The following is a 16241-nucleotide window of genomic DNA, read 5'->3' on the forward strand; positions in this document are numbered from 1 at the left end:
CCTTCGGATTACGAGTCCGACTCTCTAACCATTAGGCCACGACTTCCCCTTCCCCAAAATATGCCACATCTAATACCAAAATGACTAATTCTATTTTAGTATTTACAACTGTAGTAACATAAAATTTGGTCACCGTGGTAAATGTTTGTAATTGTACACACAATTATTTTATTTGAAAATATTTTTTAACTTGTATTTCCAGCTGCGATCCTGATTCCCTCATGGTTTTCTGATGTTTTCCCCTTGCTAACTTCACTCCTAGCTGATTACTGTCCTCTTGTCTCTTTTTTTCCTTTCTCTGCTGTCATTCCTCTCGGTACAGTCTGAACTCTTCCGGTGGACACTGATGTGTTTTGTGCATGTCCTGCCCTGCTTATATCTATCCTGCTTGTATATTGTTCTCTCTGTATTGACAGATGAGTTATTAATCTCAGCGTGTTGTATGTGTGTTTGCAGCATGTAACTGCCACAGACACTCATCAGAGTGCTACTATGATCCAGAGATCGACCAGCGGAGAGCCAGTCTCAGCATGCAGGGAGAATACAGTGGTGGAGGAGTGTGCGTTGAATGCCAGGTGGGCTCAGGTGTACAAACACACTAACACGAAAGTGGTGCGAATGCATTGGCTGTGGCTCAAGATTTATGGGCAACATAAGTGCATATAACATTTTTGGTTGTCAGTTGCACACTCACTAGGTTTGGAAACAACTGTTGATTATTTTAGCAAATACATTCTATGATTTTGGTGATTTTTATTCTTTCAAAGCATCACACCACAGGCATCAACTGTGAGCGCTGCATTCTTGGGTATTACAGATCACCTGATCATCCTCTTGAGTCCCCATTCGCCTGTTCAAGTGAGTCTCCCATGATCTATTTAGCTGTAATTTCTTTCTATTTTAGTCATTTTATTGCTTCAACTTAAAATTTGGTTTCTTTTAGTTGCTGAAGCAACATTTCTAATGTTTGTTGACATTTTTCACCCATTTCGATTAATGAAAATTATTTTTGGTAAAAGCAGCACTGGTCATACATAATTGACATAATTAAAATTGAACTGTATGCATGCATTTAAAGACATGGTAGGTGATTTGGTTTAAAAAAAATTTTTTGTTATGCTGGTTGAAAGTCTCTTCACATTCTGAAAGCAATCACTAAGTGGTCTAAATGTATTTATATGTATTTATATCGTCTGTGGAAGGCGTAGGACCATAAAATGTTCGTCCAATCATATTCCTCGGCCCGAGGATTACAATAGGCTTTCCTACCTGCCTGTCAACGTATGTATTTACATAACTCCGTGCATCCTGTTCGCGCAGTCCATTGCGCTATTGCAGACCGAGCGAAAATTCAAAAGCTTTATTATTGTAATATTATGCACTTTTTACTGTAATTTTTCATCACTGTTGAATGAGACGTGAGGTAATCTGACAACGCTGCATTCAACCCTCCACCAATAGGCCCTTTCGTACCGCAGGAACCTTTTCATAGTACCCAAACTAATTGTGGAACTACCCACTTTTTGATGTGTTCGCACCACGGGTACAAGGAACTCTTTTAGTTCCCGGAACTCCGTTTGGAGGAACTAAATTAGCTCCTACTTCAGAGTAGGGTCTAAAACACTATCCGTGACATAAGTGTACGCTGTTTGGCTAAACGCGTACGAAAACGCCCTCACCCATCATGATTTAAAACACAGTGTAAACACATATTGTGTAAACATTCCATGTCCATTATTGTGAAACCCGCGAGGCACAACAAAAACACAGCTCCGATCATAGCATCCTCCTGTTGTTAACGTCATTGTTCTTTGTTTTCGTTGTTGAATGCTGCGCACAAATGACGTCGCTGTCGACCGGCTTACGTCACTTCCTAGTCGACCGGCTTACGCCACTTCCTTACTACCCACTGCGAATGCAACCCTTTAAATGGTACTGGGAAATAGTTTGCGCAAAATCGTCCCAGTACTTTAGTACTGTACTTTTAGTTCTGGAACTAAAGTGGTGCGAAAGGGGCTATAGCCATCTCTAATTGCGTCGCTGATTAGCCTCTGGTCTGCCGGAGTGCGTTCATGTGTTTTGGAGGAGGCGTGACTTTGGAGAGTGATTTGCAGGGAGGGTGGGATCTTATGCTTTCAAAGCTAGCTTGCTATTGCTAGCCTCTCTTAAACTGCCCACCGTACCTTTAAATGATCTGTAGATATTGATGAAGCATGTTCCTTTCTTTTTTGGTTTTCTCTGATTCTCTCATGTTTTTTTCAGAGTGTCTGTGTGAGTCTGAGTTCACTGACGGCACGTGTGAGGATCTGACCGGACGCTGTTACTGTAAGCCCAACTACACCGGTGAGAACTGTGACATGTGTGCTGAAGGATACGAAGGCTTCCCTGAATGCTACCGTAAGTCTCTCTCTCTGTGTGTGTGTGTGTGTGTGTGTGTGTGTGTGTGTGTGTGTGTCTTTGAAGCTTTCATGGAGGTTTTAGGCAGTGCTTTTCAGTTGAATTCATCTAGTGTGGATAATTATCTCTAAACAACTATCAAACAAATATTTAGTATATATATTTTTAAAGAAATTCTTGTTGTTTATTATACAGTTGCTTGTGTTTATTTCTGTCAGAGGGGTACATCAGTGGAGAGGCCAGACCTGCAGGGGAAATTATTAGTAAGACATTGAATTGATTCAGTTTGATTCATCTCGATTTGAATCTGATTTGATTCTTATTCTCCTTCACTGATTTCTCAAACATTTTATTATGTTTCTTGTGTTGTGCAGACTGTGAGTGCAGCGCTGCAGGCACAGAAGGGAACTCCTGTAGGCCGGACCCTCGCACCAATACATGTGTGTGTAAACCTGAATTCATCGGAGAACACTGTGACACCTGTGCTCCTGGTCACTTCAGCCTCAACTGTCAGCGTAAGCAGGTTTTTATGGTTCTTATAATTGTCACTGAGTTAATTACAGTAATTCGTTGTCATTTCATTAAGCATATGTGTGTGCCTGTCCATTGTTAAGTCCCAGATCAGATCAGCTGTCCCATTCTGCTCATTTTTGTCTTTTCTGTGTAATCTACTGCAGCAGGTAACATCTGAGCAAACACATGCAGATTGTTGCATCAGTGTTTGTCTGTCTGCTGAACTGCTGTTGATCTTGCACATAGTTGGAGTGTTTGTGAGCACAATACACCACCCAATGACAAAGGCAATGCAAACATGCCCACATTCTTGTTCCGCTCCCTTCTCCCCAGGCTGTCAGTGTTCAGGCCAGGGTTGCCTGGATGGGTCCTGTGATGCACTAACGGGCCAGTGTGTGTGTCGGAGCGGGTTTCAGGGTTATTCATGCGAGCAGTGTGCACCCGGCTACTTCAATTACCCACTGTGCCAATGTGAGTGCTTGCCAACTCTAATCTCACTAAACTTCAAAATTCCCCATGAGTGCTGCCAAACCATGAACTTTGCAGTGCAGCCTCAATAACTGTTTCCTCTTCTTTTACTGCTCTGATTAAGGTCAACTTGAATTTTTAATTGACCCTATTTACTTTTATTAACACACATTCTTGGTCTTATTGCATTTGATTTATCAGTGCACATTATAAAATATAGTAACTTGATTGGTTGATATTACCAGTTTGATTGGCTAAGTGGTGTAACTTTTCACTCTGCTTGTTTGTTTGCACATTTACAGACTGTAAGTGTGTATATTAGTGGTGGAGATTTTTCAGTGACTCTCTTTGCAGTTTACATCATTACACCAGTAGGTGGAGACAAGTGACTGTCTGTATAACTGAGTCATTTGAATCATTCACTTGTCCAATTCATTCAAAGACACTGATTTGTTCTAAAGTGAAACAAGTGACTGTTTTATGAGCGAGTTCACTGAATCATTCTCTCAACCAAATAAATTTGTTTAAAAACACTGAATCATTCAGGAACAAAACAAGTGACTCTCTTGATAAGCGAGTCATTGAATCATTCACTCGACTAGGTCGATTTGTTCAAAAACACTGATTCATTCAGAAACAAAACAAGTGACTGCCTCAAAAGAGCCGTTTAATCTTTTAGTCAACTGATTTGTTCAAAAATATTTGTTCGGGAACAAAAAGGGACTTCATGAATAGTTTGAATTGTTCACTCAGCTGATTTATTTGAAAATACTGATTCATTCTGAAATGAAACAAGTGACTGTCTTTGAGTGAATCATTTGAACCATTCTCTCAACTAAATAGATTTGTTCAAAAACATTTATTCATTCAGGAACAAAAAAGGGACTGTCTTTATAAGCGAGTCTTTGAATCATTTACCTATCCGAATTGATTTCTTCAAAAACTCTTTGAGGAACAAAACTTTTTACAAGTCACTGAATGTTTATTCAAAATATTTGATTAAAAATTCTTAATAATTCAGGCAAAATTGTGTCTACTATGCAAGTTCGTTAATATTGAATATTAACTTTCTCATTAAATGTCCTTTTCCATTTTGAAATGTCACATTACAGAAGTATAATGGATTATGAAAGCATTTCTTGTTGACTTCAAAACTTAACATTTGATTCAATTTTATTTCTCTCTTTGTCTGTAGATTGCGGTTGCAGTGTTGTGGGCTCTATGCCTGAGATATGCAACACGGCCGGTCAGTGTTTGTGCAGGCCGGAGTTCACTGGTCCTCGCTGTGATCAGTGTCTCTCAGGGTTCCACTCATATCCAAACTGCCAGGGTAAGACACACACACAGTGATTTAATACATTAAAGAAAGGCTCAGTCTGATGTTTGCAGATTCACTGTCTGTATTATCTCGATTATAACTATTTGGATTCAATTTCCCAGTGTGCACTTGTGACCCTCGCACATCTTTGGACTCCAGCTGTACCTTGTCGGGTCAGTGTAACTGCAGACCCAACTATAGGGGCCCCAAATGTGACCAGTGTGCACCCGGATATTACTCCTATCCCAGCTGCACACGTAAGTCACATGACTCTAATCACAGGCCAACATTACCTAGAGAAGGATTGTCAGTGGTAACAGGCGATTTTACATTGAAATCTCTCTGTTTCAGCATGTCGTTGTTCAATGGAGGGCTCTCGCTTTAGCTCCTGTGATCCAGTGTCTGGTCAGTGTGGTTGTCTGCCAAACATTGTGGGTCAAAGGTGTGATAGCTGCAGTCCTGGGTCATATGGCTTTCCACTCTGCCAAGGTGATCTTACTTAAACAATCTTCATGGTCCTGTATATTACATTCATTTAAAGTAGTTCGGATGGTTTTCTTTCCTTCTCTGTGGTCTAGTCGGGACCTGTAACCCAGCAGGCTCTGTTCATAATGACATCCTGCCCACTGTGGTGAGTGTAACTGAGCTTTCTTCATTAAACATGGCTGCGTTTAGAATGGATAATGCATATTGTGCTGTAAATTATTCATGTTGTTATATTTGTGCATATCTGCACATATGTTCAATATGTTGTGAAACAACATTGTGCAGTATGTAGCAATTCTATAGACAGAGTCAGTATTTTGTATCTTTTACATTATTTTTTTAAACTACCGCTGTAAATGAGGATCAGTCACAGTATTTTTTTTTACAAATTTTCATTCCTATTCCAGACTCTCAGTGCTTTTTTTTTATTTATTATTCCTCAGGGCTCCTGCAACTGTTGGCCGCATGTAGAGGGGGTGGCGTGTGATCGCTGCAAGCCTCTCTACTGGAATCTTTCTCCCGACACAGTCTATGGATGCTCAAGTAAGAGAAAGGTTTGGACACACAGAGCAAAATGTAATTTTAAGTAATTGGGCCAACATGTAAACACAAGACTGTCATTTTATTCGCTTTGGTGGCAAATCAGACTCTAGTGACAGTGCAGTTTGCTGTATATAAAATAAAATACATTATACATCTCTGCTAATGTATATTTTTATTGATGTTGCAGGCTGTGACTGTAATAAAATAGGAACTATGAGCGAGGTTGCAGAGTGCACTCAGGTATGGAAATATCAATGATAACTCCATCTTACAAATTCAATTCCAAGGGCATAGTTAACAAACCTCTATCTGTGTTTGAAACAGAGCACCGGCCAGTGTTACTGTAAACCCAACGTGTGCAGCGGCACATGTAATGTGTGCAAAGATGGGTACTCCAAACTTCAGAAGAACAACTACTTTGGGTGCCAAGGTACAAAATCAATTCCATGCAGACATTCTAAATACTCAAATGAAGAAATGGGTTAAACCTTTTCCGCTTTGCATCTAGGCTGCCAGTGTGACATTGGAGGCTCTGTTGGGCAGGCGTGTGATGAGAGGCACGGGCGGTGTCGATGCAGACCCAATGTGGAGGGACCCAAATGCAACCAGTGAGTGACGGGAAAAAGCACATACAGATGTAGCAATGTGCAGTTTGTGTGGGGTTCTGTCATGACTCTGGTGTGTTTGTTTAGACCTCGGCCGGATCATTATTTCCCAGACCTGCACCATATGAAATTTGAAGTGGAGGAAGGCACCACCATGGATGGACGTCCAGTGAGGTTTGGTTACAATCCTCTGGAGTTTGAGAGCTTCAGCTGGAGGGGATATGCCCAGATGTCCCCCATACAGGTACACAAACACACACTTATTAGACTATGTTGTCACCCTGAAATCTATTTTTTAAATTACATTATTTACAGTGCCTTGCGAAACTATTCATACACCTTTATTTTTTTCATGTTTTGTCATGTTGCAACCTTATGTTAAACTACTTTAAATTACTTTTTTCCCCACATCAATTTACACTCCATACACCACAAAGCAAAAAACAGATTTGTGACAACTTTGAAAATTTATAAAAAAAAAAAAAAAATGAAATAAGTATATTGCATAAGTATTCATACCCTTAACTCAAGGACATTCACAGAGTTGTCTATAATCCACTCTTGCTGTGTGCTTAGGGTCATTGTCCTGTTGGAAAGTGAACCTTTTGCCCAGTCTGAGGTTCTGAATGCTCTGGACTGGGTTTTCATTAAGGCTATCTCAATATATCTTTTGTGCATTGAGCTTTTCCCTCAGTTCCCATTTTGAACTGAGTCCCTCAGTCCCTGCCACTGAAAAACAGCCCCACAGCATTAGGCTGCTACCAGCACACTTTACTTTTGGGATGGTACTCTGCAGGTGATGAGCAGAGCTGGTTTCCTTCAAACATGATGCTTAGAATTGAGGTTCATCAGACCAGAGAATCTTGTTTCTCAGAGTCTGAGGGTCCTTTAGGTGCTTTTCTGCAAATTCCAAGTGTGTTTTCATGTGTATTCACTGAGAAGAGGATTGAGTTTGGTCACACCGGCATAAAGCCCAAATCGGTGGAGTGTTGCAGTGATGTTTGTCATTCTGTAGGTTTCTCCCATCTGCATATATGATCATGGAGCTCAACTAGAGTGACCATCAGATTCTTGGTCACCAGTATAACCAAGCCCCTTCTCTGTCAATTGCTCAGTTTGGCCAAGAGGCCAGCTCTAGGAAGAGTCCTGGTTGTTTCAAACTTCTTCCATTATGGATAATGGAGGCTACATGCTTCTGTGAACCTTCAATGCAGCAGATTTTTTTCTGAAATCTTCCCCAGATGTGTGGCTTGACTCAAACCTGTTTCTGAGCTCTACAGGCAGTTCTTTTGACCTCAGGGCTTGGTCTTTGCTCTGATATGCATTATCAGCTGTTAAACCTTTTCTGAGAGGTGTGTGCCTGTCCAAATCATACTCATTCAAATGAATTTGCCACAGTTTAACTCAACTCTAGTAACATTTACAAGTGATACGAGTGCTCCTGAGCTAAATTTCAAGTGTCCCAGAAAAGAGTATGAATACATATGCGATGGAATCATTTCAGTTTTTTATTTCTAATAAATTTGCAAAGATGTTACAAACCTGTTTTGTGCTTTGTCACTATGGTGTATGGAGTGTAGATTGATGTGGAAAAAAAGTAATTTAAAGCAGTTTAACATAAGGCTGCAACATAAAACGTGAAAAAAATGAAGGGGTGTGAATACTTTTGCAAGGCACTGTATAATAACTATTATTATTATTACATATTATGTGTTATAGCAGTTTTTGTATTAATTTCACTTGTAAAGTTTTTTCATTCAGAAATACACTGCCCTCCAAAAGTTTGGAAAAAGTGGGGTTTTGGACAATATTGGCATGAATCCGTTTAAATTGGTGATAAATTTGCACTGATAAGGGACATACGAAAACATATTTTATTACATAAACAGTTTATACATAGAAAAAACTTTTTGATTCATCAAAATATCCACCATTAGCAGCTATTACTGCTCTGCATAACATGGGCATCCGAGCTGTCAGTTTATTCAAACATTGACTTTGAATTGGCAATCAATTGTTGAAGCTACAGTATTAAGGTGTGCTGACCCAAAAATATTTAAAAAAACTGGGCCAAGTTTAAACCAGTAACCAGGCATCACAGCTGGCAAAGGGGCATGTCTGACTTTGACATGTATATATTGCCATTATTATGTTTTATTGCTGGTCTTCAATAATAATGTCAAGTTATTTCAAAATGTTGTTATCATTATCATCATTTTGTAGATATTCAAGATGTTCAAGTTGATGTCTGTGTGTAAAATTACACTGAGATGTTGTGTTGCGTTGTGTGATTGAAATGCGCTGTCTTTGGCTTGGCTGAGGGCTTTGATCACGGCTTTGAATTGGTGCTGCTTGCATATAGTGTCTGCTGCGTTGGGCTGTAGTGCTGGTTGGTGGTGGTTTTGAGCAACAGCTTTGCATTTGTCTCTCTTTCTGTCTGTGTCTGTCTCTTGTGGGCCGTTCTTTTGCTCTCTAGCCTCGGGTTCTGTTTGAGGTGGTGGTTGGCTCTCCAGACCTGTTTTATGTGGTCTTGCACTATGTGAACCGCGGGGGCATGGACGTGAGGGGGCGGGTCTCTGTGATCGAGGATGGCAGACACTTCCTGTGTGGGAATTGTAAGTTTTTGAGCACCCTCTGTTTTAATGATCTACATTTCTCTATCTTTCTACCTTCCTCACTTAAATCCTTTGCTCTCTGAGCTGGTGACTTCCTGCTTTTTTCACACACCCTCCCTCTTCTCCCATGTCCAAGACAGACTCTCACCGCAACCTGCATCTCAGATCTATCACATGATCACACCCATCTTGATCAGAAAGCCACAGTTCAGGTCTTTAACACAGACCGTGTTATGTGCTGTACACCCTCCCCTCCTCTTTGCCCCTCTCTTCTCTTCCCCTTGTCTTCCTTGTCCTTCATCTCAGAATACGGTTAAAATGATGGTGCACGTGCGTGAAGCAGACATGTATCTCACGCGCTTCATCCTCAGATATGTAAACACAAGATTGACCTTGTCGAACGGTAAAATCACAGCCTATCAGAACAGCAGAAGAGGTATGTCTGATGGTTCGATCTGCAAGACTTTCATTCTTTCAGTGAACCCAAAGGAGAGATTTAACAGACTGGTCTATATGGCTTATAATGGTTACGCCATTGGTTCTTGTACATATAAAAAGACCTAGAGCAAAGGGCAACAATTTCATTTACTTTTTCATCGAGACATATGGATTTTAATTTACTTTACCAATTGTGTAAACCCTAAATAAACTATTACATGAAATAAAATTGCTTTATTTTTTAAAATTCTTATATTTTTTTAAATGTTTATATTTTAAATTCTATTGATAAATGACTCCATAACTGTACTCCTTTACTCCTATACTCCAAAAGCTGATAATAAGATCCATTGTTGTATATGTTTAATATTCAATAATTCTGTAACTTCGTAGTTTTATTGATTCATCAAATGCTGTGACTCCATCCCCATAAAACAGGTTTCCATCCTTCTCTCTGCAGGCTCTGAGCAGTCCAAGCAGATCGTCTTTGCACCCACTTCAGAACCTACATTTGTGAACGTGCCTCAGAACAGTTTTGTAGAGCCATTTGTCTTGAACCCAGGAACCTGGACTGTGATTATTGAGGCAGAGGGTATTTTACTGGTAGGACCCCCTCTTAAAGATGCTTTCAACATTATTCCTACATAAAAAAACCCTAAACACACTCTGTGTCTCTTTCGCTCTGCAGGACTACCTGGTGCTGTTGCCCAGTGCATATTATGAGGCTCCTATCCTGCAACTTCAAGTGACTGAACCCTGTTCATACAGCAACACACAGGATGCTAGTCAAAAGTCGGTAGTACAGTAACTTTTTGTGTATTATGTCATGTGCATAACTGTTAAATTCACTGTGACTGAAGTAATCTGTATTTTGGTGTGTTCAGCTGTCTGCAGTACAAGTATCTGTCTCTGGATGAGTTCCCATCCATATCCAGCAATGATGCCAACTGCAGGTCTGATAATCACCTGCCCAGACCCTGCCACACTGAAAAGATCACTCCCCGCCATCCCAGCATGGCCATCTGCAGCGGCAATGATGTAAGCATGTGCACACGTTGAAACAATGTTTGCAAATTTAGACAGTGAAAATAAGTTAACTTTTTTCCTTTTTTGAAAGAAATGAATGCTTTTATTTAGCAAGGATGCATTAGGCCCCGACCAGACAGAACGTGTCTTTCAAGTTTGAAAAGCGACGCACAGTGTTTTTTTATGTTGCTAGGTAACCACCAAATCAGCTGTCCTGTCTGTCTAATCAAGGAATATAGTGTGAACGCTCTAAAATCATTGGTTTGTTGTTACGTAAACTGTTATATTAGCAGAAACTTTAAAAAATACAGCTAAAAATACAGGAAAAAGGAAAAAAACATAACTACTGTCTGTAAACTTTCGGATACTTAAAGAACACTTATTTTAAACAAGTAATTTTTTTAAAAGTAGCCTGCTTATACACTCACCGGCCACTTTATTAGGTACACCTGTTTAATTGCTTGGTAACACAAATTGCTAATCAGCCAATCACATGGCAGTAACTCAATGTATTTAGGCATCTAGATGTGGTGACGACAACTTGAATTGTCGTCATATATATATATATATATATATATATATATATATATATAAAATAAATAAATAAATAATCTTGCAGAGTCCATATCAAACTTATACAAATAAAATCCTATTTGTGTGTTCAGATGAACCTTCAGCTGCGTGGTCGTGTTCCTGTTCCTGGAGAGTATGTGTTGGTGGTCGAGTACGCCAGTGAAGACCAATTCCCTCAAACTTTCAATGTGTCTGTTAATTCACCAGGTGAAAGCACTCATCAAGAGCAAATAACCCTGCTCCACTGCAAATACAGGTGTGTTTGTGTGGCATTGCAACATTTGCCTTTTCTTTTGTTTCAGGTATTCACACTCAACCTGAAGGGGTCATAATATGTACTTTTGATTTTTACACTAAGCTTTTTTCTGCTGTTGGTCAAGGTTGTTTTGCATCAGAACAGTCAAATTTAGTTTACATTTTCCACTCTCTATCTGACTCATAGAATTAAACATGCTGTTTTTGATACTGTACATTTAAGACTTTTACATGACATTGTTTATGATTGGTTAGACACTTTGCATGCACATTTAAATTAGTCATATTTAATGTAACATCACAACCACAATGAGGTTTAAATGAGCTATTTTGCCATTGCAATTTAATTTTTCAGTTGGTCTTTTTCTTTTTTCTTCATTTTTCTGTGTATGTATGTAGTTTCCTGTGTCGTGCAGTGTCTGTAGATGACAAGAAGCGTGTGGCAGTCTTCACTCTCTCCACAGAGGCTGATATCCTGCTTACCACAGACAGAAGCAGTTTTTTCTTTGTGAGAGAGTTTTTTACTGCTTGAATCTGCCCTAAAAGCTATTTGTGTCCACTGTAAACACGCCATTTACAAGTGTGTGTCTGATTTCCCTTCCAGCACAAAGTGTTCCTCATCCCTCGCGCTCAGTTCACCATGGAGTACCTAAAGCCCAGAGTTCACTGCATCAACACACATGGGCGCTTCTCTCCAGACAGGTGACTAACACATACAACATGGAAATCTTGAACTACGTCTTGTGTGCTGCATCATGTGCCATTACACTCAAACACTTGTTTTGTAGGTTTATTATTATTATTATTATTATTATTATTATTATTATTATTTTTAGTTTTTATTGTTAGGTATTCAACTTTTCTAACCATTTGTACTATTTTATTTTATTTATTTAGTTTTTCTAACTACCATTTTACCTAAACAAAATTCTTTCACTGCCTTGCAAGCGCTGACTGTTCTGGAAATCACATTTAGTTTTTAAATTATGACATTTGATGATCCTACATATTTACAGTTATAAGTACCCATGATTATAAGACATTTACATGATTTTTAGCTATTTTAGGTATCAATGTGAAGAACATTTGTGTGTTATTTATCGCAATAGGGTTTATCCTATTCACGTTTTATATTCTCTGTTGTCCAGCGGCTCCTGCATCCCATCTCGTTTCCAGAATCCTCCTCAGTCTCTGGTCTTAAAAGAGGGTCAGGCTTCTTCTGTGCTGAATTCGACTATGGCTTCAGCCCCCGATCCTGGCCTTTATGCAGACAGACAAATGACTTCCAGACCACCTACCGCTGCTGATAACAGTGAACACATGCTTCTGGATCCTAATCAGGTACATCAGGGCTATTACACTCTCATTGCTGTCTTGAATGTCTTACTGTTTCTTCCTTTAAAAGAACATTTTCCCCTCCATTTATCCATCTGTTGCTCCTGTCTTGTAGTTTCCTCTTTCTGATATTTAAATGCTAATACAAAAAGCACACTTCTCTTGTTTATTTGTCTGCTTCCTTTCCCAGAATGCTGTAATGTTTTCAACACGTGTACATGCACTGGGTCGTTATGTGTTCATCCTGCATTACCATCAGCCCCTGCACCCAACTTACAACGTCCAGGTCCACATCAACGGAGGACGCATATGGCAGGGTGAGCAAAAAGATTAATACAGACTCACTTATCAACTTATGCTTTTTTTATCAATGAAAATGCTTTTTTATTAACTGTCTTTTTTTTGTATTTCAGGCCACGTCAACGCATCCTTTTGTCCCCATGGTTATGGTTGTCGTAGTGTTGTTATGTCAGAGAACCAGATTATCCTGGATGTGACAGACTATGAGGTCATCCTGACCCTGCGTGTTCCAGACAGAAAGACACTGTGGCTGGTGAGTGTCATTGGCGTTTTACTGAAGGTAATAAGAATTGACAATAACAATGACACTTCTATTTCTCTGTTTTGTTTTCCAGGACTATGTGCTGGTGGTGCCAGAGAGCACTTACAGCCCCAGCTTTTTGTCTGAGGAGCCACTGGACAAATCCTACGACTTCATCAGCAACTGTGGACAAAACAGCTTTTACATAAAGTATGATACTTATACATTTGTAAACGTAGGAATGCACAATATAAAAAATTCTGGGTGATAATTATATTCATGTTAAGGTCTAAAATAGGCCATAAATAAGTAAATACATTGCAGATATTAAAATTCAATATAATTGTGTCTAAATAAATATAAAAATAAAACACTAAAAACACATACCATTATTTTAATAGTAAAACTATTAAAAATTGTTTTCGGTAATTGAAATAAAGCTGATATAACATAAAATATACATATGTGACCCTGGACCACAAAACCAGTCATAAGGGTCAATTTGGATAATCTGAAAGCTAAATAAATGAGCTTTCCATTGATGTTTGGTTTGTTATGATAGGACAATATTTGGCCGAGATACAGCTATTTGAACATCTGGAATCTGAGGGTGCAAAAAAATAAAAATATTGAGAAAATTGCCTTTATAGTTGTCCAAATGAAGTTCTTAGCAATGCATATTACTAATCAAAAATTAAGTTTTGATATATTTACAGTAGGAAATTTCAAAATATCTTCATGGAGCATGATCTTTACTTAAAGTCCTAATGTTTTTTGGCATAAAAGAAAAATCAATAATTTTGACCCATACAATGTATTTTTGGCTATTGCTACAAATATACCCCAGCGACTTAAGACCAGGTCCAGGGTCACATATGAGATGAAATGCTTAGGTTTAAAAAACTTAAACGAAAATTAGAAATGTTTCCTTGGCTACTAGTTGAAGTACTAAAACTAAAATAAAACTGAATTAAAGTTTGATTGTAATATTTAAGAAAGAATAATAATAAAAATAACAAAAGCACAAACAAAATTATACAAAACAAACTAAAATTAAAATGAAAACGGATAATATAAATATAAATGCTATTATAAATTATTAATAAATACTATAATAGTATACAAATTTATAAAATTATTTTGTAATGTATAGTATATTTAATTTGAGATTTGCAAAATATCACATTTAAGTGTTATACTTTTAAAATATAGCTTTAAGTGATTGTTTTTAAATAAGTAAATGAATTAATTAATAAAAACCTTAAATGTAAAAATTGAAATTACACAAAATTAAATATTAAATATGGCTGATTCCAATAAATAAATAAAAAATCACTAATACGTCTGATAATATGTATCGTTCATAAACGTATCCTGATTATTTAAACATTACTTAAACATTAAGTGCCATCCATCTTAACATTCCCTTTCTCCTTTCAGCCCGTCCACAGCTTCTCCGTTCTGTCGTAATTCTGCCGTGTCTCTGTCAGCGTTCTTCAATAACGGCGCTGTGCCCTGCGGCTGTCATGAGGTGGGCGCTGAGAGCGATACCTGCGAGGCCTTCGGAGGACAGTGTAAGTGCAGACCCAACGTGATTGGCCGAGACTGTTCCCAGTGTGCCACAGGATACTATGGCTTCCCCAACTGTAGACGTGAGTATCACCAACCACTAGGGGTGTAACGGTACACAAACATGACGGTTTGGTACGTACCTCGGTTTTGATGTCACGGTTCGGCATGGTTTTGGTACAGCAGGAAGAAAAAAATAAACACAAATTGCTTTTTTTTCTTTTTTTAAATTAAACAATGGTTTACTGATCAAATTGCTCTTTTTTTAAAACAAATTCAATTATAATTACAATTTTCTTAGGGATACAAATCTACCTCAGCTTCTTCTCTAAACTATAGGAGCCCTTTTACATTACTATAGGTTACAATTACCAACAGAGCCCAAACTTAAATTCAATTACTATTTATTTTTAACTATTATAATCAACACTCAAATAAAAAAAAAAATAGTATGCAAACATGTAAATTGTTTTTAAATTAACTTCTAAATGATACAGTTTCTATTTGTTGTTGAAATATACAACCCGAATTATGGAAATGTTGGGATGTTTTTTAAATTTTGAATAAAATGAAAACTAAAAGACTTTCAAATCACATGAGCCAATATTTTATTCACAATAGAACATAGATAACATAAAGTTAATTGACATCAGGTCTGTAACATGATTAGCTATAAAAGGGATGTCTTAGAGAGGCAGAGTCTCTCAGAAGTAAAGATGGGCATTCACGTTCATGAATTACACAGACGGGGAGCACTGCGGGATAAAAATAACAACATAGCTGGTTTCATGCAATCACAAACTTTATAAGTCCCACTTCTGATAATGAGCTCGACAACTTCAAGTGATCGACTCACATTGCTTTCATATGCAACTTTTAACTACCACATTCCTATTCACAATCATTCTGTTAGCACTTGAAGGCAGCATCAGTGAAAACACACAGAGACAATGATAGCTTTAGCAATAAGCCTTACAGAGTGCCAAGAAGCTCTTTCAGAAAAGCAATTTGGAAAACAAACGCGTGATACTGACTTTGCAGCTGACGTTCGCGCATAAAGCGTTGGTATTAATTCCTAAACATATAGGGGGTGTTACCGATTTTTTTCCGGGATATATCGTTCGAAAATGAAATTTAACCACAGTGTCCCAAAACACAACACTTGTAAAGCCTCTTTGGTGCTGACATTGTATATAACTCCAATAATAGCGGACCGCAGCTTCTCACTCAGGGCTGTGTTTATGCTAATAGGGTAGAGAGTGTCACAAATGGGCCGGACTTTTTCCCCTCAGTGACGTGCACAGAGGGAGAATCTGAAACAGCTCGTTTGGAGAGACTTTATGATTTATTGGTTTTATTATAAAAAATTAGTTGGTGGATTTTTAACATTATAGGCTGGTTGTTTTCACACTGCGGCCACAACTGTGTTCGAAAAGCTTATAAAAGTGATTTTTGCATAATAGGTCCCCTTTAAATGAAAAATACGTCAAAGACGACCACGAACTCTTCAGTAGCTGGAAACCTATATCAGGCAAGAATGGGACCAAATTCCAACACCA

At 38.3% G+C, this 16241-nt stretch overlaps 1 protein-coding gene across 3 annotated transcripts in view; it reads left to right on the forward strand.

Moving 5' to 3' along the window:
- Positions 1–16241, forward strand: part of LOC306860840 (laminin subunit alpha-5-like) — a 90661-nt gene that overhangs the window by 44211 nt on the left and 30209 nt on the right. For 2 of the 3 annotated variants that reach the window (XR_013783418.1, XM_079402792.1), the window contains exons 8-34: positions 457–575; positions 768–858; positions 2263–2397; positions 2616–2660; positions 2772–2912; positions 3244–3381; positions 4574–4708; positions 4819–4953; positions 5048–5185; positions 5275–5327; positions 5626–5725; positions 5913–5965; positions 6050–6155; positions 6234–6333; positions 6418–6574; positions 9252–9381; positions 9844–9986; positions 10072–10175; positions 10268–10421; positions 11075–11238; positions 11637–11745; positions 11842–11939; positions 12386–12578; positions 12763–12889; positions 12986–13125; positions 13208–13323; positions 14554–14765. Coding sequence is in view for 2 of the 3 variants with exons in the window: in XM_079402792.1 (XP_079258918.1) it covers positions 457–575; positions 768–858; positions 2263–2397; positions 2616–2660; positions 2772–2912; positions 3244–3381; positions 4574–4708; positions 4819–4953; positions 5048–5185; positions 5275–5327; positions 5626–5725; positions 5913–5965; positions 6050–6155; positions 6234–6333; positions 6418–6574; positions 9252–9381; positions 9844–9986; positions 10072–10175; positions 10268–10421; positions 11075–11238; positions 11637–11745; positions 11842–11939; positions 12386–12578; positions 12763–12889; positions 12986–13125; positions 13208–13323; positions 14554–14765 (3336 nt within the window). In the remaining variant the exon portion in view is untranslated. The remainder of the gene's footprint in view (positions 1–456; positions 576–767; positions 859–2262; positions 2398–2615; positions 2661–2771; positions 2913–3243; positions 3382–4573; positions 4709–4818; positions 4954–5047; positions 5186–5274; positions 5328–5625; positions 5726–5912; positions 5966–6049; positions 6156–6233; positions 6334–6417; positions 6575–9251; positions 9382–9843; positions 9987–10071; positions 10176–10267; positions 10422–11074; positions 11239–11636; positions 11746–11841; positions 11940–12385; positions 12579–12762; positions 12890–12985; positions 13126–13207; positions 13324–14553; positions 14766–16241) is intronic. The other variant, XM_079402793.1, reaches the window with a different exon arrangement.

Source organism: Barbus barbus (assembly GCF_936440315.1).
Source record: "Barbus barbus genome assembly, chromosome: 41".
In the NCBI taxonomy this organism is placed as follows: Eukaryota; Metazoa; Chordata; class Actinopteri; order Cypriniformes; family Cyprinidae; genus Barbus; species Barbus barbus.